Below are 21,573 nucleotides of genomic sequence, written 5' to 3' on the forward strand. Positions count from 1 at the left end.
TACCCTGCCTCCAGTTGGGCCCACTGGCGAGTAAGCCTACTACAATAAGAGCTCTCTTCTGTATAGCAAGTGGTGTGCAGAGATGATCTCCTGCCCAATGCCCAAGGACTTGTGCCCTAATGGTGAACAGAAGCTCAGTGCTGTGCGGGTCTGACTGCAACCTCATGCAATGAATCCACCGCTAACATGGCCCTTAGTGTCCTTTTCTTCAACTTCCACTTTGTTCTCTTCTTCCTACCCACAAACACAGCTCCTAACTGGATCCTTTCCCCTGATTTCCTTCCTTCTGGTTGGGTTCACCAGGCACTCGATTCTGTAAATGAGAAAACTAAGCTCCCCAGGCAATGAAGCGAGTGAGAGATGGTGCCATGCCTAGAAACCAGTGCCCAGCAGTGTCTGTCCCATAGTTGACACCAAAGATTGAATGGATGAATGGAACTCAGACCACCCGACTTCAAAGCAAAGACCCTTTCCACTTCGTAGTTGAAATCCTAACACTTTTTCCTTATATTGATAAATGAAGTCTGGGTTCATCTGAAAGAGAATTCAAAACGGTTCCAGGGGCGGGTCCCATAGCATAGCGGTTAAGTGCGCGCGCTCCACTGTGGCGGCCCGGGGTTCGCCGGGTTAGGATCCCGGGCGCGCACTGAGGCACCGCTTGTCAGATCATGCTGTGGCAGGATCCCATATAAAGTGGAGGAAAATGGGCACGGATGTTAGCCCAGGGCCAGTCTTCCTCAGCAAAAATGAGGAAGATTGGCATGGATGTTAGCTCAGGGCTGATCTTCCTCACCAAAAAAAAAAAAAAGGTTCCAAAGTAACCTGGATTTTATTTTCTCCTTCTATTTTTTCATTTGTCCTTTATTCTCTGATTCAGTTCCCTGCATATAGGCTGTAATTTTTATACTTTACCAAAATACTTAATCTTACTTTAGGCTTACTTGTGTTTTAGTGCTGGTCCTGCTATTAATTTCTACCTCGTCTTGATCCTGACCTGTCTGGACCTCAATTTTCTTATTTTTAAAATAAGGAGATGACAGTAAATTATCTCTAATCACTCCTCTTCAAAACTTAACATTCTATATATCTATATGTTTATGACTATTAATCACAATGACTGTTAAAATTAATATTTCCACTTCTGACAATCCAAACTGTTATAGGAATTTTAAAAAACATGATGGCTGGTCCCATCCAAGCATAATTTACCTTGGTATTGAATAGTACACTTGAGCTCTATTAAAAATCTCATGAACACAAACATTATCTTTGACAGCTGATTATTTTTCTCTTTGCTAATGACTCTGTCTAAGCAACAGGACCAAGAAATTAACTTGAATGCCTCCAGGATGAATGATTGGCTTTGTGTGGACTTAAACTGCAGAGATATTATGTAAGATATTGGACTTTGGGGTATGTTTCACATCCAGTGTCCCTCTAGCTATAAAGGATAGATGGTTGGCGCCTCAACGCTCGCCTTCACAAACCCCTGGACAACTAACTATAACTTGGAGCCAAGCTTCCTGCCTCGCTAGGACATTGACCGTCCGGTTTCACACCTCTGCAGATCTCCCATCCCCATAATTGGGTACACTTGGCACCATACATGGCATATCTCTACTGCAATTTATCTGAACAGTCCTTTTTCACATTGCTTTATCTTTCTGTAAAGGTGATTTATAAATTGTACAGACAAAAATGACTTAGCTTGTATATGATTTATGCAATTTTCAATATAAACAAATTTTCTAACCAGAAAAAAATATCTTATGGTCCGCCATGTGTTCCAATTTCTCATTCTGAAAATACAAAATTTATAGAACCAATCTGTCTCTTCTTCAGGTCTCTGCTCTGATAACATGACTTCATCAGTTATTCCATTTATCTCTTGCATCCAGCTGCTCTTTTTCCACCAGTACCTTGTCCTCTTGACATGCTTAAGCTTTTCCATCATTAAAAAAACAACAACCTTCCGTTGATCTTGCCCTACCCATAGATTATGATCTTTTATCCCCCTATGACATTTACTTCCATAATTCTGGGGAAAAGCTAAGAATCTCCTGCACCTCCTAACCCATTGTGATCCGGAATCTTCCACTACTACCCACAACAATCCTGTTCTTTACAAGGTCATCAAAGACCCAATTCAGTGGCTTTGTTTCAATTCTCATCCTAGTTGACCTCTGCTGGATTTGATACCTTTGATCATCTACTCTTTTAAAATTGGCTTCACTCTTGGTTTCTATGCTCTCACTCTCTTCTGGTTCTCCACCTACCTCTCTGAGTACATTTCTCAGTCTCCTTTTCCTCTGTTCCTCCATTTGCCCCTTAAATGGTGATGTTTCCCAAAGAGTCTACGTGGCCCTTTTCTCTTTACAAAATACTCCTATAAATGACACACCCACTTCTGTGGCTTTAACACCACCAAATATACAGAAATTATCCTCAAATGTATATATCCAGCTCAGACCCCATCCTGAGCACTGAACTCATACGTTGCACTCTATAAGGGACATAGTGTTTGGAAACTTTTGACTTTTAAACTCAAAAGTTTCCAAATCAAACTCATTGTAGTCTACCCCTTTACTCACTTACTTAATGGCATCGTCATTCACCCACTCTTCAAGTGAATAGTCTTAACCCCTCCTCTCTACCACCCACCTCGTCCTCTACCATATAATTAGCCTCTAAATTTTGGTAACTATATGACCATAAGAGTTCTCCAATATGTCTCTTTCTCTCCACTCCCAAGACCAGTGCGCAAGGTTTTTCCGTAGCTTTTCAAACAGCCGTTATGCCATCTTGCTCTTTCTCTGCCAACCCAGCCCCTACATGACTGCTTCTTGTCCTTGTAAAATACAGTTTTGAATCTATTATTCCTCTGTTTTACAGAAAACTTTCAACAACCTCATTCTATCTGTATTATAATTTCAAATTCTTCACCAGAGCATAAAAGAGTCTGTCCAATTTGGATGTCTTCTATAGACCCTTGGTTTCCACACGCTCCCCAACACAGAGCTGCAGTCCAGGCACAACACTCTCCTTTCCTATTCCCGAATGTCCATGCACGTTCATACCTCTGTGCACAATTTCCCGCATTCTTTCCCCAAAGCCTCCTGTCCTGCCTCACTGCCACATTTCCACTAGTGAAATTCTGCCACTTAAATGTCATCTCCAGTGTGACACTCTCCCTGGCTTCTGGACCCAAATGAATCACTCCTTCTGTTTTCTCATGATTACTATTACAGTTATTGAGTCCTAGGTACACTAATGCTAGGTGCTGTGCTATAAGAGAGGCTCAGAAGTCAGTTCTTCTTTTCCCGAAGACCTTGAGGTCCAGGATCACAGACGGGAAGCCCTGGCTCCTAAGCCCACTGCTCCTCTTGGTATACCATGCCACCTCCCTCTTCCGGTGGCTCTTTGAACCTGCCTCTCAGGGCACTCACCATCGGCATCATTATCATCATGGCCAGCACAAATCGAGAACTTTCTATCTGACAAGCAGGTCACTTAGAGAATCTTAAATATCCCAACAACAAATCTGACACAGGTATTCTTATTATCCCCATTTCACAGTTAAGGAAGCTGACGCTGAAAGATTCACTTTCTCCCAGGCAACACAGCTAGAAAATGGCAAAATCTGGGCTCAGTTCCAGGTCCACCCCACCACAGAGCTAGATTTCTTAACCATGGAACCATGCTGACTCACGCTATGGGTACAGTTGACTTTTTATATCAATATCTTGCTCAGGTGCTTAGTGGCATCTCCTTCTGAATGCCCCATCAGCCCACTGGCGGGAGTACCCCACCTACTTCCTACAGGATTCTCTGATTCTGACAACTTGTTTGGACTATTACATTTTGTATTTACCTTATCTGCCAGACTGGACTCCTCCCAGCACCTGGCTTTGGGTTTATTTTCCTGTCTCCATGCCTATGACCAGATTATAATTGAGGTTTCACATCCTCCTATCTGTTGCCCCCTGCTACAGTTTGTTAAGTCCAGCCCAGCTGCATGCTGAGATATGGCAGCAGTTAATAAAAAACCCTGTCTCTATATTTATGTCTCATGTAGGTGGAAAACCCTACTCATGACCACAGGAAGGAAAAAATGTAGCCATGCTGGGCAAGCCTTTGACCTAGGCTTTGTTTTGTTCACACACCTTTGTATGTTGAATTCTATGGATTATGGACTATACAGACGGGGAGAGAGAGAAAATAGTGGAGACATGCCCACTGCAGACAAAACCATGAGGTAGACAATTTGTCTTTAGCCCATTCAAACTTTTCTTGAAGGCTCCTCTTCTGCTTCAACCCTTTATTTCACCTTTATTCTTAAAGGCTATTTTAAGAGAGCATAGAGTTCTTGATGGGTAGTTATTTTCTTTCTTCAAACTAAAGATACTATTCCATTGTCTTTTCTGCTTCCAGTTATCACTGTTGAAAAGTCGACGTTAAGTTTGCCACTTCTTAAAAGGCGACCTGTTCTCCCACCCACCCACTCTCCTGGCTGATTGTAATATTTTTCCTTTATCTTTAAGTTTTTTAGATAAGTATGTCTTTCTATTTATTTCTATTTATTTGGCTGTTTGAGTTCCTTTGGATTCTTGTTTTTGTAAATTTTCTTTCAACAGTTTGGAAAAGTCTTAGTCATTAGCTCCTCAAATACTGCTTCTGCTCCATGTATCTCTCCCTTTTCCTTCTAGGATTACAATTAAATGTATGCAAATGTATTTTAAATGATTACAATTAAATTTATAAGTGCCCCTATGTGTCTTAACCTCTCCTTCTGTTTATCCATGCTTTTTTCTCAATAGATTCTTCTGACTTGTCTTCCAGTTCACTATTTCTCTCTTCATCTCTGTCTAATCTGTTTAACATGCCAAAAACACTTCCACTGAGATATTAATGTCAGCTATTATATTTATCTAATACAATATAAAAAAAATTATCTAAAATTTTTAGTTGGCTCTTTTTCATATTTGCAGTGTCATTTTTTATAGTTTGCAGTTTCTTGCTGAGAGTTTTACCTATGACTTTTATCTCCATGAGTTTAGTAATTATAGTTGTTTACCAATCTCACATATTAGTTTGTTTGTTTCCATTGTCTGTTATTCATGTTATATTTCATAGATGTTATATTATCTCCTTACATACACGAATATCTTCAATAGTGTGCTGGCTATTGCATATGAAAAATTATTGTAGAAATGAGGTCTAGGATGATCTTACCTCCTTGAAGAAGATTTTAAATTGCTTTGGCTAGATGTCCAATGCCTAGATACATTAGCAATATGGAGTTCCCTCTCATTATTCCATGGCTTGATATTTTGGGGGCCAGTCAGGTGACTTGAAGCTGGGATACTGTCTCTGTGAAGGCTGTTTTACTTTCATTTTACCTAGGATATGGGATGCTTTACCGGGACTTCCATTCTATTCAGGGCCTAGACTCAAACTTTGCTGCTCTTTGTCCTGAAAGGCTCTGAGAAGTGTGGCTAATCCCTTCTGGATCATCAAACACCCTACAGGCAAAAGCAGTCCCAAAGACTAGGCTTATATCTTTCTCAGTTATTAACTCGGCAATTTCATACTGCCTTGTGAGTTCTTTGCTGCATTTAGGAAGATGTTTTAAAATATCATCCAAAATTGTTAAATAGTCTCTGTCAGGAGAGTTGGTCCAAGCTACCATCATGGAAAGTGAATGTCCTATACCTTAAGTTTGTATAATGTTTTTCCAACTTAGACCCTGAAGACTCATTTAGAAGGTTAATACATAGTCATAAATCAACCGATCTTTTAAGTAGATTAATGATCTAATCTTGTAAAATAATACTTGAAATTATACCATTAGACTTGATTACTCTGAAAAATGTGAAACAACTTTTGGGTTTTCTTAAGTTAAGTTTGAAAGCTAGCCAGTTGGAGGTTGTGTAACAAACTGCCAGGAAACTGAAATAAAAAGATCCATTTTCCAAGAGAATCTGGTTTATATTTGAATGAAATGTTTCTAAATACAAATGAAAGACGGAAAATCTTTCGTTAAAAAAATCAGGTTACCCAAAAAATTAAGCTAAAAGAGAAAAAGAAAGCCTCAAAATAAAACCTCACTCACTTCTACATTAAGCATAAAGCATTAGTTTCAGATGAGAATGTATTCAAGTAATTGGTAGTAACAGAAACTTTTTGTCATCTAATCAACTAATAGCCATATCCCTTCTCCTCCACCCTCAACTCCAAACTAATCTGTCTTATCAGACACTGATTTGTTCAGGTAGCAGATCGAGATATCCTGATCTCAAGAAGAGTAGAACCCTGTGAGAACCCCCAGAGGCTTAATAATAATTGATTTAAAGTAGTTATGATAAATCCATTCCACTATACTTTCCAAATCTCTCTTGCAGCCAATTCTGGCCAATGACATCTAAGGGAACTTCTGTGAAACTTTGGTTTCTTGATTAAAAAAAAAAAAACAAAATGGAAACACCTAACACTATTCCCTCTCCCTCTCTCCAGCTTTGAACTCCTGACAGGATGTTCAGAGCTGCTGCAGCCATTTTCTGACCATGAGGTAACAAACACAAAATGAAATGAAAAGGCAACACACTAAGAATGGTAGAGCAGAAACTTAATTGCTAAACAAATCCCGAGATTACCTACCTCCCTATTTGTATTTAGATAAAAAATAAATGTCCTTATATTTTACATTGCCATAGTTTGGTTTCCTATGATTTGACATTGAAAACAGCCATAACTAATACATTCACTAAATACGTTCATAGGGCAATGTTTTGACTCAGGTTTGACTAGAGCCGATGCTTGAAATTTACGTCACTTACCATAATACAAGAGTCCTGAGGTTCAAGGTCAAAGTCAGTGAAGTTCAAAAGAACACGGTGATTTCTTTCCACCTGAATGACCCAGGAACACTCAGTGTTACTTCTAGAAGCACTGGGGTAATTTGGAGAATGAATCTCTCCACTGGGAGCCTGGAAAATCCCACCACAACCTGTAGGTGGGAAACCCAATGCAATAATGAGAGGAATCCCTGAGGCATAAAACTTGACACCATTACCTGGTAGCACAGAACAATATGCTACTTTTTTTGACTACCAGTTTTACGTAGTTTATGCTAAACATTCTGAAGAACTGAATATCCACCATTAATTCATTCATCTCGACAAATGAAGAAAGATGACTAAGAAAATACTTCAAATTCTTTAAATACTGACGCCAAAGTTATTTTAAAAATACTGAAAAATAAGTGCAAATGAAATGATATTTTCATAAAGCCATGAAGTGCCCCTTCATTGTTCTCTAATAATATAGCATACTGTAAGAATAACACGTCTCCTTCCAGGAATTTTGATAATTCAGGATTGTATGCTTTTATAAATAATTTAATATCTGCCTTTTAAAATTTAATATTCTGGACCTGGTACAGTTTTTTTATTCCTATGACATTATCAAATACCTATCAACGTCTACCTCTATGACCCATCATTTCTTGGGTTTATGATGATATAAACCAGTATATCCATGGAAAAATTTAGTATTATTTTCTAATAAATGAGAATCATTTTGGGGTTATCTAAACACTATGTATGTATAATTATATAATTCTCATTAAATTCATGCATGGTTAACTTTAGGAGAGACCTAACATACTTACTATATTACCTTAGAGTTCTAGAAGTGGGGCCTTAAGGTAGCCTGGGGTCACATCTCTGCTTTGGCATTTTCTAGTGTGTGACTTTGGACAAGTCACTAACTTCTCTAAGCTTCAATCTCCTCATTAGTGAGATGAAGACATGAAATAAACTCCCCTCATAGGGTGGTTGTGAGGATTCCATGAGATAGCCCTTGGAGAATAGTTGGAAAAGTAACTGGCACATAGCAAACATTCAATAAACTTGGCTGTTATTAGTATTGTATAGGTTAACACCTGCTAAAATATTTTGTGCATTAATTTTTTATTTAAAAAATCTGCAGCAGGTAATTTATTTAGACTGCCTAAGATCTTGGGCAGACAGCCACTATACAACACATGGCAATTCCATGGCATAACACAAATTTAACGTGTACAGTTTTGGCGTTTGCCAAGCATCCAAAGGTCCATACTATAGCATGAAGTAATTTACCACTTTGCTGATGCCCAAATTTGAGGCTGGTGAACAGGCACAAGATCCCTGGAGAATAAGTCACGTTTAACCAGTCACCCTGCTTTCACCATGGACTTGCATACTTGCACGGACTAGTTTTCACATACAAGGTGACGCTTCAGAAGTTAAATTCTACCACATTTTTTAGGGAAGAGTATATGCCAAAGCAGCATTCGCCATTTGAGAAGTCACAAAGTTGTCAGGATATAGCCTTCATACTTCTCTCCAATCATTTCATGAAATTTAACAATGGCTCAGATTAAGTATTTTGAGACACCTCCTTGGTTCACTCACCTCCAGGGACCGCTTGCCATGAGACGTTGAAGCCTCTCCCATTTACGGAGCTGTCGGTCTTAAATCGAATTGCCAGCTCATTTCCAGTGCTGGAGACCTGCATGGGATTCTCCCATGATCTTTGGGCACACAACTGGGCTATTCTGGGAGAGTGGAAATCAGGGCCTCCATAGACCTACGATGAGAGATACAAAAAAGGGCTTAAATCAAGAGACATATTTAAGCTATTACAGCCCTTCTCCTGACTCCTTTTTACCACCAGCTCTTGGATTTTATTATCATTGGAGGTTGAAATCTCAGCCGCCCTGGGTGGGGATGAACTGTAAACTTGACCTGGATTTTCAGAGGCACTCCCTCTGCCCTAAGAACAGACAAGCTCAACCATCCACGAAATGCCTGCTCGTTCCGTCAGCCAGAATTGTAGAACTGAACTGAAGAGATTATTCCAGAATCTTCTCTATCTCCCCTCTTCCTCTTTTTCATGTCTTCATAGGACTCCCTGCTTTCTTTGTCAGAGGACTGCAGATAACAAAGCATCAGGTCTGATTTTCTAACTCTTCTAGGCACATAGGAACAGTCTTAGCACAAAGCCATTTTGTTTGTGAAAACTGAGTTTATTGAGGGCTACTGATCTCCTGATTACATTTTTAGGATTTTCCACTTTGCAAGCTGAGTATTTTATAAGATTAGGCATTTAATATTATATTTTTGCTTCTATATATGAAAATATAACCTCTATCAGTGTGTTCTGTGGTGTCCTCAGGAAGGGAATCCTATAGATTCTCTCTGAACCTACTTCCAGCATGCCTACTCACAGGAACATGACCAAGAGCATCCATCTTCCACTCAGGAAGTGCCTGGACTCTGCTTCAGTATCTGGATGGTTCCCTCTAGATCCATCTCACTTGTCCTCAGGTCTCCTGGGCTCCTCCAGTTTGCAACTATCTATCTGACTGGGATCCAATACCGCTGTGACACATTCCTCCGAGCGTGTCCCCTTGGTCTCACATCCAGCACCTTGCAGGCAAGTCTAGCCCAGCCCAGGCAGAGCCTCCAGGACACCTCATACACAGGTTTCTCAATCACTCTTGGGACCTGCTTATCCAGTGTGTGTGCGGGTGGTGGGGAGGGGCAGTGAAGGGAAGATAAGAATCAAACAGAAGATACTGACCCCCTACCTTCAGGTCTTGCCAAACTTGAATTTGTAGAAGAAAGACCATTTGGGGTGACAGTGCTCAGGCATATTGGTATCTGGGCCCCTCCCCCTCCCATAGATGTACGGGCACATAAGTCTATACCTAGGGTCAGAACCAGAATGGGAAAGCAGCGCTCTAAGAGATTTGTGTGCCGCACCCTCCCTCCTCTACCATCCCTGTGGCTCTCCCACCTCCGGGCACTCTCCCCCCACTCCTCAGACCCCAGGCGGGCCCCTGCCCACCCTCGGGGCTGTCGACTGATAGGGGAATCACTCCAGTGTTCTCTGGGGAGAGAGTGAGAACAAGAAGCCCGCTCTTGGTGCGCAGTGTGTGATTTGAATCTACAATGACTTCTTTGTCTGATGAACTCCCCCCAGCCACGCGGGAAAGGCCAAAGAGAATGAAGCCGCTGTTCCGCAGAGGGCTGAGCACAAGGACGGTAATTGCAAAGGAATGAAGCAGGCCGGCTGCTTCCTGCTTATTTTCATTAGGAGGAGCTATGTTTGTGCGGCCCCCTAAGTCCCATCCAAAGCAGGACTTTAGGAGAAGCCCTGTGTGGCCCTTTACACGTCCACATACGCAAATAGAAGAAACGAGATCCTTCTGGTTGAAAGCATCCTTTCTCATTTTCAAGATCCCCGACCCCCTCTCGCCCAGGGCACAGTCCTCAGAGCATGAAACCGACAGCATGTGCTCCTAATCATCCGAGCCCAACAAGCAGCACATATTTGGAGAGAACATTGAGCACCAGGGTTTAGTTTTAACAAAGAAAACTTGCGCATCGGCAAAACAGTCTTTGTTTTCCCTGCTCAGGGTCCCCTTGAGATCACAAACATAACGGGTATGAGTTGGCTGGGCCTAGAAGCCTCCAGAAGAATAAACACTGCCGCTTTTGACCTTCTTTGCTTCCCCTCTTACTGGGCTGGGCTCACAAAAGACCATCGCAGAGAGACCAGAGGGAGCTAGCTGCCCACACCAGGCAATTGTCTTGCATTATTGCACCAAGGGGTGGATTTCCTTTTCTGCTATATGCCAGTTCAGGCTCCTTTCTCAGAGACTCGAGTCAAATCAGCCAGTGTTTCCACGACCAAAACAATAAAATGGTACTTTTGGCTTCCACGAAGAAAACCAATAGTTAGGGCATGACTCTTCAAAAGAAGAAAAAAGATGGAAAGAATTTCAGGGTGTGGTTCATTCCACTACAGCATATGACTAAACTTTGGGGGGAAAAGAACTGGTCTGATGATCAGAGATTAAAGAAACCTGTTTTTAGCAAATGCTCAGGATATAGAACTTTTCAAAGCCTATGGTTTTAATCTGTTTTGAACATTTCTTTCTGCTCTGTTAGCTCCATTTACTGTTATAATCAAGTCAGCATTCCAGGGTTATGAGTAACCAAACGGCTGTTGCTTAATGCAACTGGCTGCTCTCAGGACACTGATTTTTGAGGGAAAAAAATATTGGCTCCTGGTTAAATTTGGTGCAATGGAGGTAAGCCTACTGGTGACAGTGAGGTCCTACTTGGCTGTGCCTAGCAGAACAGGAAAGGATAATGCGCAGGCCGAGAATAGATCGGTCAAGAAAGCAATGTTTCTGGGCCACTCGCCCAAATTTTGAAACCTGTTGCTAACATGTTATCACAGCATCTATGGTATGAGGGATGGAAAAAATCGTTGATAATCATTAGCCCAAATTTATTACAGCACTTTCCATCTAACTTGAGCATTTGCAGAAATGTCAGACAGTTTTTTAACAAAAAGGAGGTTGATTTCAGCCTTAAGAAAAAAGACTTTCCCAAGTTATTTAAGGGGCTCAAAATATTCCCCCAAACCCTGATGTTGACGGAACATGGGAGGCCACCTTGTTCTAATAAAAACAAGCCCCAAGCAGACTGCAGCCTCTTCTTACGGCCCTTCCTGTGCAGGCACAGGACTCTGCTTGAATGCTGCTGCCTGGAGACTCTGCTTTGTCCCTCTCTCCCCGACGCTGCTTGCAGGGAACAGCCCCAATCTCTGCTTTCTCACGTAATGGGTGTGACAAGACCCAAAGCACAATGAACCCATTTACATTTTGCCAAGTGGGCAAACAATCACATGCGCTTTGGAATATGAAAATGAAGGGTTAGGATCATTTCACATTACAGCGGAAAAGTCTGCTGCCAGCCCTTTGTAAGTGTCAGGGGGTTTTATGCAACTGAGAAATATCCTTGCTAGCAAGGGAGACCGCTGGAACATTCCACGTGTGAGTGCTGTTCTACTTCGTACTGTGAGTGTGAATTTCAGGAGCCACCTTGTTCTTTCCTCCTGAAAAGCTGTTCCTCTCTGAGATGGAGTCCTGATTCAGCAATGTACTTACAGGAAGACAAGGGTATGGGTTTTACCTCAAGGACTCACCAGCCCTGTCTCTGGTTTCACTTACTGCAGCATTATCTTGTTTTAGGGTGACGAGCTGCTAAATGCAATTCCTGGTGACTCTGCACCCACACAGGGAGGGCGTGATTTGAGAACCCCATTTCTCTTCAAGGAAAGAACTTGTTTGGTAATGAAATAAAGTTTTTGTTTTTGTTGGTTTTTTTGTTTTTCGGGGTTTTTTTTGGTGAGGAAGATTGTCCCTGAGCTAACATCTGTGCCAATCTTCCTCTATTTTGCATGTGGGACGCCACCACAGCATGGCTGGATGAGCCCTGTGTAGGTCTGCACCTGGGATCCGAACCCGCGAACCCCGTGCTGCCAAAGCGGAGTGCACGAAATTAACTATGTCACTGGGCGGCCCAAAATAAAGCTTTTAAGCGTTAAAATCCCTATAAAGTATATACCACTCATTTCCACGTCTTGCACACTGCTCACCTCTGTCTTTTCACACTGGCTTACACAGAGTGTTGAGGAGTGGATAAATTCAGTGCTTAGCTCTTCCCCGCACCATCCTTGTGGTCATGGGAAAAGCCACCAATCTTTTTGAGCCTCGGTTTCGACAACGGTAAAAAGGAGAAAGGGTAAAAATTCCCCCCTAACCTCACAGGATTTTTTAACATTCAAATGGGAAAATGGATGTAAAAATCCCTTTGACACCTCCACAAATTGCACGATTATGGTGCGTCAGTCAGAGATTTGGATGCTTTCATTCATTCCACAAATATATGTTAAGCGTCAACTATTTGCCAAGTATTCTGTGGCACTAGGGGTATAACAGTAAAATAAAACAAAGCCAAAGCAGACGAATACCCAGCCCTCCTGGAGCTTAAGTTCTACTAGATGTAGAACACTTTTCATGATGTGTAATGGCAGTCCCTATAGCTGAAGTGACAGGAGCTTTGTGTGTACTTGGAAGCCATTAAATTTTGCAGACAAGTCAAAGTTCAAAAGATGCACATATACATCTCCTAAGGACTAGATTCCTGCAAAAGAAAGCTGATTATGGGGCCAGCCTGGTGGCACAGTGGTTAAGTTCACATGCTCCACTTTGGCGGCCCAGGGTTCACGAGTTCAGATCCCGGGCGTGGACCTACACACCACTTTTGAAGCCATGCTGCGGTGGTGACCCACGTACAAAAAAAAACAATAGAGCAAGATTGGCACAGATGTTAGCTCAGGGACCATTTTCCTCAAGCAAAAAGAGGAAGATTGGCAACAGATGTAAGCTCAGGGCCAATCTTCCTCACCAAAAAAAAAATAGAAAGAATAGATTCTAAAAGGCCGTCTGAATTATCTGAGATAAACCCTTTGCAGTAGTATTGGAAAAGTTCTTATCTTCAAATGCCTCACACTTTCTAAGTGACCATTTTTTCAAAAACCTTCTGCAGCAGATGTGTTTTGTGCCCTGTACCATGTCGACCCCCCTCAGATGGCAGCTGCGGGGGGCAATTCCTCTGCTGACTGCCATGTCCCACCCCAAGCACCCACCTCTTCTCTACACTCTGCCTCCCCACTGCCTTTCCTGAGGGAGCTTTCTCACACTGAAAGCGTGGGGTGTTGACAATCCCAAGTCCCCATCAATGGGGACAGGAGTTGGGGGACTGATGCCTCAGCCTCGTGTCCTGAGAGTGATGATTCTGAGGAGCACTCCTCATAGGTCCTCAGAGGGTCCCAGCGGGATTAAGCCCAAGCTGCCCACAGGAACTCCCTTCATTGGCTCTTCCTCCTCCACCTTCCCTCACCCCTGCTTCCTGGCCTCATCTCCTGGTTAACCTGCCTGCCACCAAGTCCTTCAAGGACTGCTCTTAGGGAAACCTAAACTGAGATATTGATCCCATTTGTCTGTAAATGTAATTCACGGAGGGCTGACATTCATCAAAATGTCTAAGAAGAGAACACTGCTGGCCACTGGAAAGAATTTAGGGATTTTTGCAGAGCGATTTGCAGTTCTACCCCCAATTCTGGAATGTGCTGAGAAGCAATCTAAATTCCTACCTCCAGGACGTCGAAGTTGCAGCTTGCATGATACTCCACGTCAAAGTCGTAGATGGTGAGCTGAATGCTGTTCCCCGCGGCGGTGCTAATGTACCAGATGCACTCCCTGTTGGGGGGATAGGTGTTGGGGTACCCGGGGCTGCTGAAGGAGCCTGTGTCCCCGGACAACTCCCCACCACAACCTGTGAAAACAGCAGGGCTCAGTTCAAAGTGGGCATCGGCCACTGGGAAAAATTCAAAAACCCGACTCACCAAAAGACAATTGAAAATGCACAATGCCTACTTTAGGAGAAAAATCATCGTTATAATTAACCAATTATAAAGCAATGAGAAAAAATCATGGCTACAACTTATTAAATTTATTCTTTTTGAAAAAACATTGATTATATCATTTGGTGCAATAATTCTCTGTCCTTATTCTCATCACATCAAATCTTTGGTAATATGTTCAAAATGTCATTCTAATTTTTAGATTATCTTCATTGCATTTAGGTGCGAGTTTCATAGTAGGAAGTACAATGGACTATGTGAGCAGTGTTAGAGAGTGAACACCATGTCCTTTTGTCTTCAGTTTCTTTATATCTAATACATTATTTCTAAGTCCCTTTCAGACCTAAGATCTAGAATTCTAAGTGCTAAAAATCCTTATCTTTGTACAAGAGACTATAGGAAATAAAAAATACATGATATGTCCACACAAAAACCTGCACACGGATTTTTACGGCACCTTTATTCATAATTGCCAGAACTTGGAAGCAACCAAGATGTTCTTCAGTAGCTGAATGGATAAATAAACTGTGGTACATCCAGACAATGGAATATTATTCAACACTAACAACAAATGGGCTATCAATACATGAAGAGACATGCAGGAAATGTATATGCATATGAATAAGTGAAAGAAGCCAATCTGAAAAGGCTCCATATTGTATGATTCCAATTATATGAATTCTGGAGAAGGCAAAACTGTGGAGACAGTAAGATCAGTGGTTGCCAGGGGCTGGAGTGGAAGGAGAGATGAATAGGCAGAGCACAGAGGACATTTAGGGCTGTGAAAATACTCTGCATGATACTAAAATGATGGCTACATGTCATCATAAATTTGTCAAAACCCATAGAATGTACAACACCAAGAGTGAACCCAATGTAAACTATGGACTTTGGGTGATAATGATGTGTCAGTGGAGGTTTCTCAATTGTAACAAATGTCCCACTCTGGCGGGGGATGTAGACAATGGGAGAGGCTGTGCGTGTGTGGGGACAAGGGTATATGGGAACTCTACCTTCCACTCAATTTTGCTGTGAAACTTCTAAAACTCTTCTAAAAAATAAAGCCTATTAAAGACAAAAAAGATAAATGATATAGGTCCTGACCCAGGCAACTTATATCTAAAAACCAACCAAACAGGGGCCGGCCCAGTGGCATAGTGGTTAAGTTCCCACATTCCGCTTCAGCAGCCCGGGGTTCACGGGTTCGGACACCGCTCATCAAGCCCTGCTGTAGCGGCGTCCCATATACAAAATAGAGGACCTAACACCGCTCATCAAGCCCTGCTGTAGCAATGTCCCATATACAAAACAGAGGACCTAACACCGCTCATCAAGCCATGCTGTAGCAGTGTCCCATATACAAAGTAGAGGAAGACTGGTACAGATGTTAGCTCAGGGACCATCTTCCTCAAGCAAAAAGAGGAAGATGGGAGACAGATGTTAGCTCAGGGCCAATCTTCCTCATAGAAACAAACAAACAAACAAAACCCGGATATATGAAACCCAAGCCTGGAAAAAGACTGCAGTGCACGTTGTATGAATGTTTATGTATCATGCCTTAGAAAGTAGTTAAGGCAAATCATTACAACAGACAATCAAATGCTGCACAGGTGGCACACGGTGACAAACTGCCACCGCTTACTGAGTGCTTACATGTGCTTTACACGTATTTCCTATTTTAATACTCATAATAACCTCGTGAAGCAGGTACTACTATTGTCTGCATTTCTCAGATGAGCAAATCAATGTGAACAGAGGTCAAGAGGCTTGCCCAAGGTTAGCTGGCTTGTTCGCGGTGGAACCAGGGCACCAGTCCGGGCAATCCGGTAGTGCTGGCGTACTTAATTCCTATAGTCCACACACTCACATGGTGTGTAGGAATTCAGACAGAGATTTCAGAATAGAGTGGGAGAGAAAACTTCACCAAAGAAGTAGAATTTGAGGAAGGCTCAAATTTTAAAGACAAAATTAAAGATAAAGCTAGAAAAAATAGATTATCTTGTTTTCTAATAGCAATTTTTGGTGATTTAAAAAAACTCTGCTCTGTTAACGTATCTGGGCCTCCTTTTCTATTGTTTCAGAATATTCTTTATCGGTTGGTAAATTCTCCCAAGTACCTTCTTATTCCCCATCAAGGCTTTTCACGTTTAAAAGCATAGTGCCTCCTCACTCTTTATGAACATATGTGCATTTTCACATGAACGAAATTAAACTGCTGTGCTTTAAAACGTAAATCACACCAAAGCTGAGGTCATGTCTACTATCCACCCTATGCAAATCCATCCTGTACGGTGAGTTAGAAAAAAGTTTTTAAAAAGTTCCAAAGAAATATTCTTTATACAGAATCTCCACCTAACTGAGAATAGCTGAGGAGAATTCTAAGAAGAATCTTGATTTGGTAAAGAAACCTGATTTCAGTTCATCATGCTGCCATCTTATTGAGTTGCCGGTTTCCTGCTTCCATTGAAAACCTCTGTGTTTTCCGACTTTTAATTTGTTGCACAGGGCAGTATCTTTCCTATGGCCTATAAAGTTCCTACTTTTATTTCTGACTAAAGCTCTGCAAAAAAGCTGTTTGAAATTAAGACGTGCTGACGTTGTTTATAGACCGTGATGAATGTTAAAAAAACATAAGTGCCATGAAAGATTAGAAAATATTTTTCCCTACTACAACAACACATGGAAAATGTTCCTGAAGCCAAAATCAGCACAGATTGTATATATCCTCAGCACCCCTGCATAACTCCAGAGGGCACCAGCCACAGTTATATTCCATCAAATGATGTTCCCTGGAGTTATGCAACACAGTGGCTCATATAAATTATCTTAAGATGTAGCACCTTTTGCTAAATACGTTATAGGTAAGCAAAGCCATTCTGTTACTCCGATATTTTTTTCAACCTACATTTTCAGCTCCAATGGTTCTTGGTATCAGTTGTATAAAATAAATAATCCAATGAAAAAATCTTTGGAGGAAAATAACTTTGTGCCCACATTATATAAAAGAAAACAAGAAAATGGAAGCTTGGATTTCTCATCTCTGCATTTTTTTTCTAGCTTCAGTTCATCAGACAATCTAATTCAATTGTTTTTTATCATAGTTGATTCATCCGAGAATCTGTATAACGTTTTTCCATTGTCTTTTCCAATTGTTTTAGGTTTCCTTGCAAATTCCTTTGCAAATAACAGGATACTAATACCCTTAAACTAGGCACTGTAAGCTGGAATGATAATATCAGATTCTTGGCATTCACTGATGCTTTGAAAAATTGCAGTAGTTATTTTATTTACCCACTTACAGTTCTGGAGACTCACAGTGTATTTTTTCCTAAGATTTAAAACAAACATAAACAAAGTTTATAAAAAACAAAGCAAAATTTTATTTTTAGGTATGTCGTGTTCTCTTCTCATCAACAGCACTTATGTGTGTGTCTTCTAAAGAGAAATTCGAGTATTATTAAAAGTAATACCCTATTGGGGAAAAATACTGTGTGGTTGTGAGAAGGAGACAAAAACTGTTGGAGCCTGAAAACTCTTTGAAGCTTTCTTTTTTTCCTTCATGCTCTCACTACCTCTGAGGTTTAACATATCAAAAAGTAACAACTTTGATTTAAAAGTTCATATGAAATGCAAAAACAGAATAAATTAATTTAGTGGTATTTTATTGTAAAAACTATAAAGTACTGGAAAATAAAGTTAATTCTGATAATTATGGTAGAAATTTAACTCCACTCTTGTATTTCAAAGTTTTGGAAGATATAAAAATAACTTTTCAATTCCTGTTCATACATTTTTTCATTCAATAAGAATTTATTAAACATATGCCATAGTACAAGCAGTGCTGTAGAAGCCACGTGTATTCAATGCCTCTTGAAAAAAGTCCATTTATAGACATAAAAAGTGCCATTATCACATGCCCTCCTGCAAGTCATTAAACTCTTTTTTGCTTTTCCTTCAGTTTGCAAAGAGTAATTGCAATAAGTTTTGATTTGAAAAATACAATCAGTGAATTCTATTTTATCCTTTACATGTTAAATGGTTATAAGTTACAAATAAGAAGAAATAAATCTTCAGGTTGAGTTGCTAAAAGATATTTTATTTTTAATTTTTATTGTATTTTATTTATTTATTTATTTTTGTGAGGAAGATCAGCCCTGAGCTAACATCCATGCCAATCCTCCTCTTTTTGCTGAGGAAGACTGGTCCTGAGCTAACATCTGTGGCCATCTTCCTCCATTTTATTTGGGATGCCACCACAGCACGGCCTGACAAGCGGTGTGTCAGTGTACACCCGGGATCCGAACTTGGAGACGCCAGCAGCGAGCGTGTGCACTTAACAGCTACACCACAGGGCCGGCCCCCCAAAATTTGTTAGTTTCGGTAGTCCAATGTCATATCCAGTCCACACATGAGAGATTTTGATCAGCATTGAGCCAGTTATGCCTCACTCTCTGAGTAGCATCACTTTTTCCTAGATTTTGGGACTCTTTGAGAAATGCATACTTGGTATCAGGCAAGAGAAAATATGTCAAGATACATATTTTAAAAACTGAAAAAATGAATGATGTCTGTTTTTTCTATGCTCTATTTTAGTGACAAGTAAAAACATATTCACAACAAAATTAAGAAGATTTATATTAACCAAAAAAATTAAATATGTAATAAATTTATTTGATACTTTGTTTCATAAATTCAAGCTATCATTAGGCCAACAGTGAAACACTGAAATATGAACTTGGAATTGTATGATTATGGATAAAAATGAAAAGTTATAAATTCATATCAAGAGTTGAACTTACTAAATTATAGATGAAAGCAAATAATAATTAAAATTCATAATAAATAGAGTTTTGGAGAGAATGTATAATGTGAGTCTTTTGAATTGTATTCATGCATCATTTTCCACTTACTTAGCTGTGAAAAAGGGAGTCAGTTACAATACAGAAAGTGTGATTTAGAATCTTTATCAACACGTACTATCCCACTGTCAGTCAAAAGAAATACCAAGACAGTCCAAAAATCCTACTGTGTGTAATTCTAAAGGAAAAAATATGTATTCCAAATGCTGAAACGAATCAAAAGCTAAATGATTCAATTCTGCTTCATTAACCGTCTCTTGTTCATAAGAGGTAGCAAAGCTGTCTTTTTTATTTGATTTACTATTTTATTTGATTTACTATTTCTGCACCTTCTGTGGTAGAGACAAGTTTTTGTTTTTGTTTGTTTTTTTGTTTGTTTGTTTGTTTGTTTTGCCGAGGAAGATTCACCCTGAGCTAACACCTGTGCCAATCTTCCTCTATATTGTATGTGAGCTGCTGTCACAGCATGGCTACTGACAAATGAGTGGTGTAGGTCTGCCCCCAGGAACCAAACCTGGGCTGCTGAAGCGGAGTGTGCTGAATTTAACCAGTAGGCCACTGGGGCTGGCCTGAGACAAGGTTTGTTTTTGTTTTATTTTTAATAAAGATTGTGGAATTCAAAAATAGACATGTGGTAAGCTGCTTTAGCTACGTAGTGTTATCAGTGCTACTGATATCTAATACTAAAAATTTTCTACATAAACAAATATCCTAATATTAGTTTCTTATTAAATTTCAATTTATTTGGGGCCAGGAAGGGGAAAAAGTGTTCTGTTCACTGCACTATTTCCCTTTGTGTGGGGTTCAGGACATGACAATCTCTTGTTAAAGTACAATTTTTCCTGAATGAGTCACAGAAGAAAATCTGTTTCTAAATCCATCCGTCCATTTTAGAGATGGAAATAACCAGGCTTCTGGAAAATCTCAGGTGTCTACATTTCATTTAGAGTAGAAATAATGGTACAGACACAACTGCAAATGTTAAAACAAATGAAACTGCTGAGAAAACACGCAGTTTAGCAGGCTATGCAATAATTTTACACGATCATGTCATTGTCAGTCATGTCTGTGACTTTGGGTGGGTGATCAGGGAGTCACAGGAAGGGGTAGGAGAGAGACATGGAGGATAGACAAGGCTGCAGATGAAAGAAGTTATATCAACCAATAACCATCAGGAAATAACCTTGGATGTGATGTTTAGACTCCCAATATCATCTTCATCATCATGTTACCTGTCAGGTTGAATGAATAATAGAATGTAAAAGAAATAGAGAAGTTTTCTATAACTGGGCTTCAGTAATCTAAAATAGAGGACAATAATTTAGGAAAGCATTTCAGGAATCTACACAAAGAAAATGATTAAGTGATGAAAACACTAACCAAGTAGTAGACAATGGAGTAACAAATAAAGAGTTTTGAGAGATATCCCTTTAAAAGAAATAGAGAGAGTGGCTCTTTACACCCAACTGGTAAGAGAAGATTTTCATGGAGGAGACAACATGATTTCAGAGTTGCATGTTACGTTGCAAAACTTTTGGAAATATAATAACAAACAAGTAAAGCAAAGGCTGTGACATAAGACAAAATGGGTCCCAATCCTGGCTGTGTTACTCCTTGGATAACTAATTTAACCTCTCTAATCCACAATTTCTTTATCTATAACAGTCCAAGAATTAGTACTTAACCTCATAGGGTTGTTATATAGAGTAAATGAAATAACCAAAGTAAAGTTTTTAGCTAAGTGTCTTGCATATGATAATCATTCCACACGTGCTGTGTATTATAATTTCACAAGAGTTTATCCAGATATGGGATGAGATTAGAGAAACACTTGGAGCTAGAGGAGGAATTACCATAGCATCTAAAGAGCCATCATGAATAGCTGATGAGAAGTAAGAAATCAATTGTTCATTAAGCTACAATAAAGACAGTTTATAATTGTTTGGTAGCTCACAGTTTTTCCAAGTGCTTTTAATAAGCACATTATCTTATTTGAAATTCATAACCACTCTGTGAGGTAGGCAAGAATGATCATATGGGGCCCAATTTAGAGATGAGCAATAAGGCTCAAGCTGCAAGCTCACATAGTGAATGGCAGATCTGGGGCCACCCCTCCCATCCCCTCTCACCTCCAAACCCCCCTACCCCATCCCGCGTTCTGTGTTCTCTCTCTATGCCTTGTTGGGCACTTCAGCCCTAATGTGCTGGAACGGCAGCGTTAAACACTGCCCTCATTACTGTCCTGTCCATCTACTGAGAAAAAAATCACCATAGCAACCTAAAAAATAAACAAATAAAGCAAAAATCTTTTTCATTTAACTTGAGGCAAATCTGACAAAATCTAATATATCGACATCATTAGACACCAGCTGAACTGGAATAAAATAAT

The 21,573-nt window shown here is 40.3% G+C and overlaps 1 protein-coding gene across 1 annotated transcript in view; it reads right to left on the bottom strand.

The window, feature by feature from the left end:
• The window catches only part of CUBN (cubilin), a 258,176-nt gene that overhangs the window by 130,090 nt on the left and 106,513 nt on the right, over window positions 1-21,573 (bottom strand). The window contains exons 29-31 of the mRNA XM_058532490.1: window positions 14,056-14,237; window positions 8,454-8,628; window positions 6,837-7,006 (exon numbers count right to left, since the gene is read on the bottom strand). Of these exons, the coding sequence (XP_058388473.1) occupies window positions 6,837-7,006; window positions 8,454-8,628; window positions 14,056-14,237 (527 nt within the window). The remainder of the gene's footprint in view (window positions 1-6,836; window positions 7,007-8,453; window positions 8,629-14,055; window positions 14,238-21,573) is intronic.

The sequence above is a fragment of the Diceros bicornis genome, chromosome 36 (genome assembly GCF_020826845.1).
Source record: "Diceros bicornis minor isolate mBicDic1 chromosome 36, mDicBic1.mat.cur, whole genome shotgun sequence".
NCBI lineage: Eukaryota > Metazoa > Chordata > Mammalia > Perissodactyla > Rhinocerotidae > Diceros > Diceros bicornis.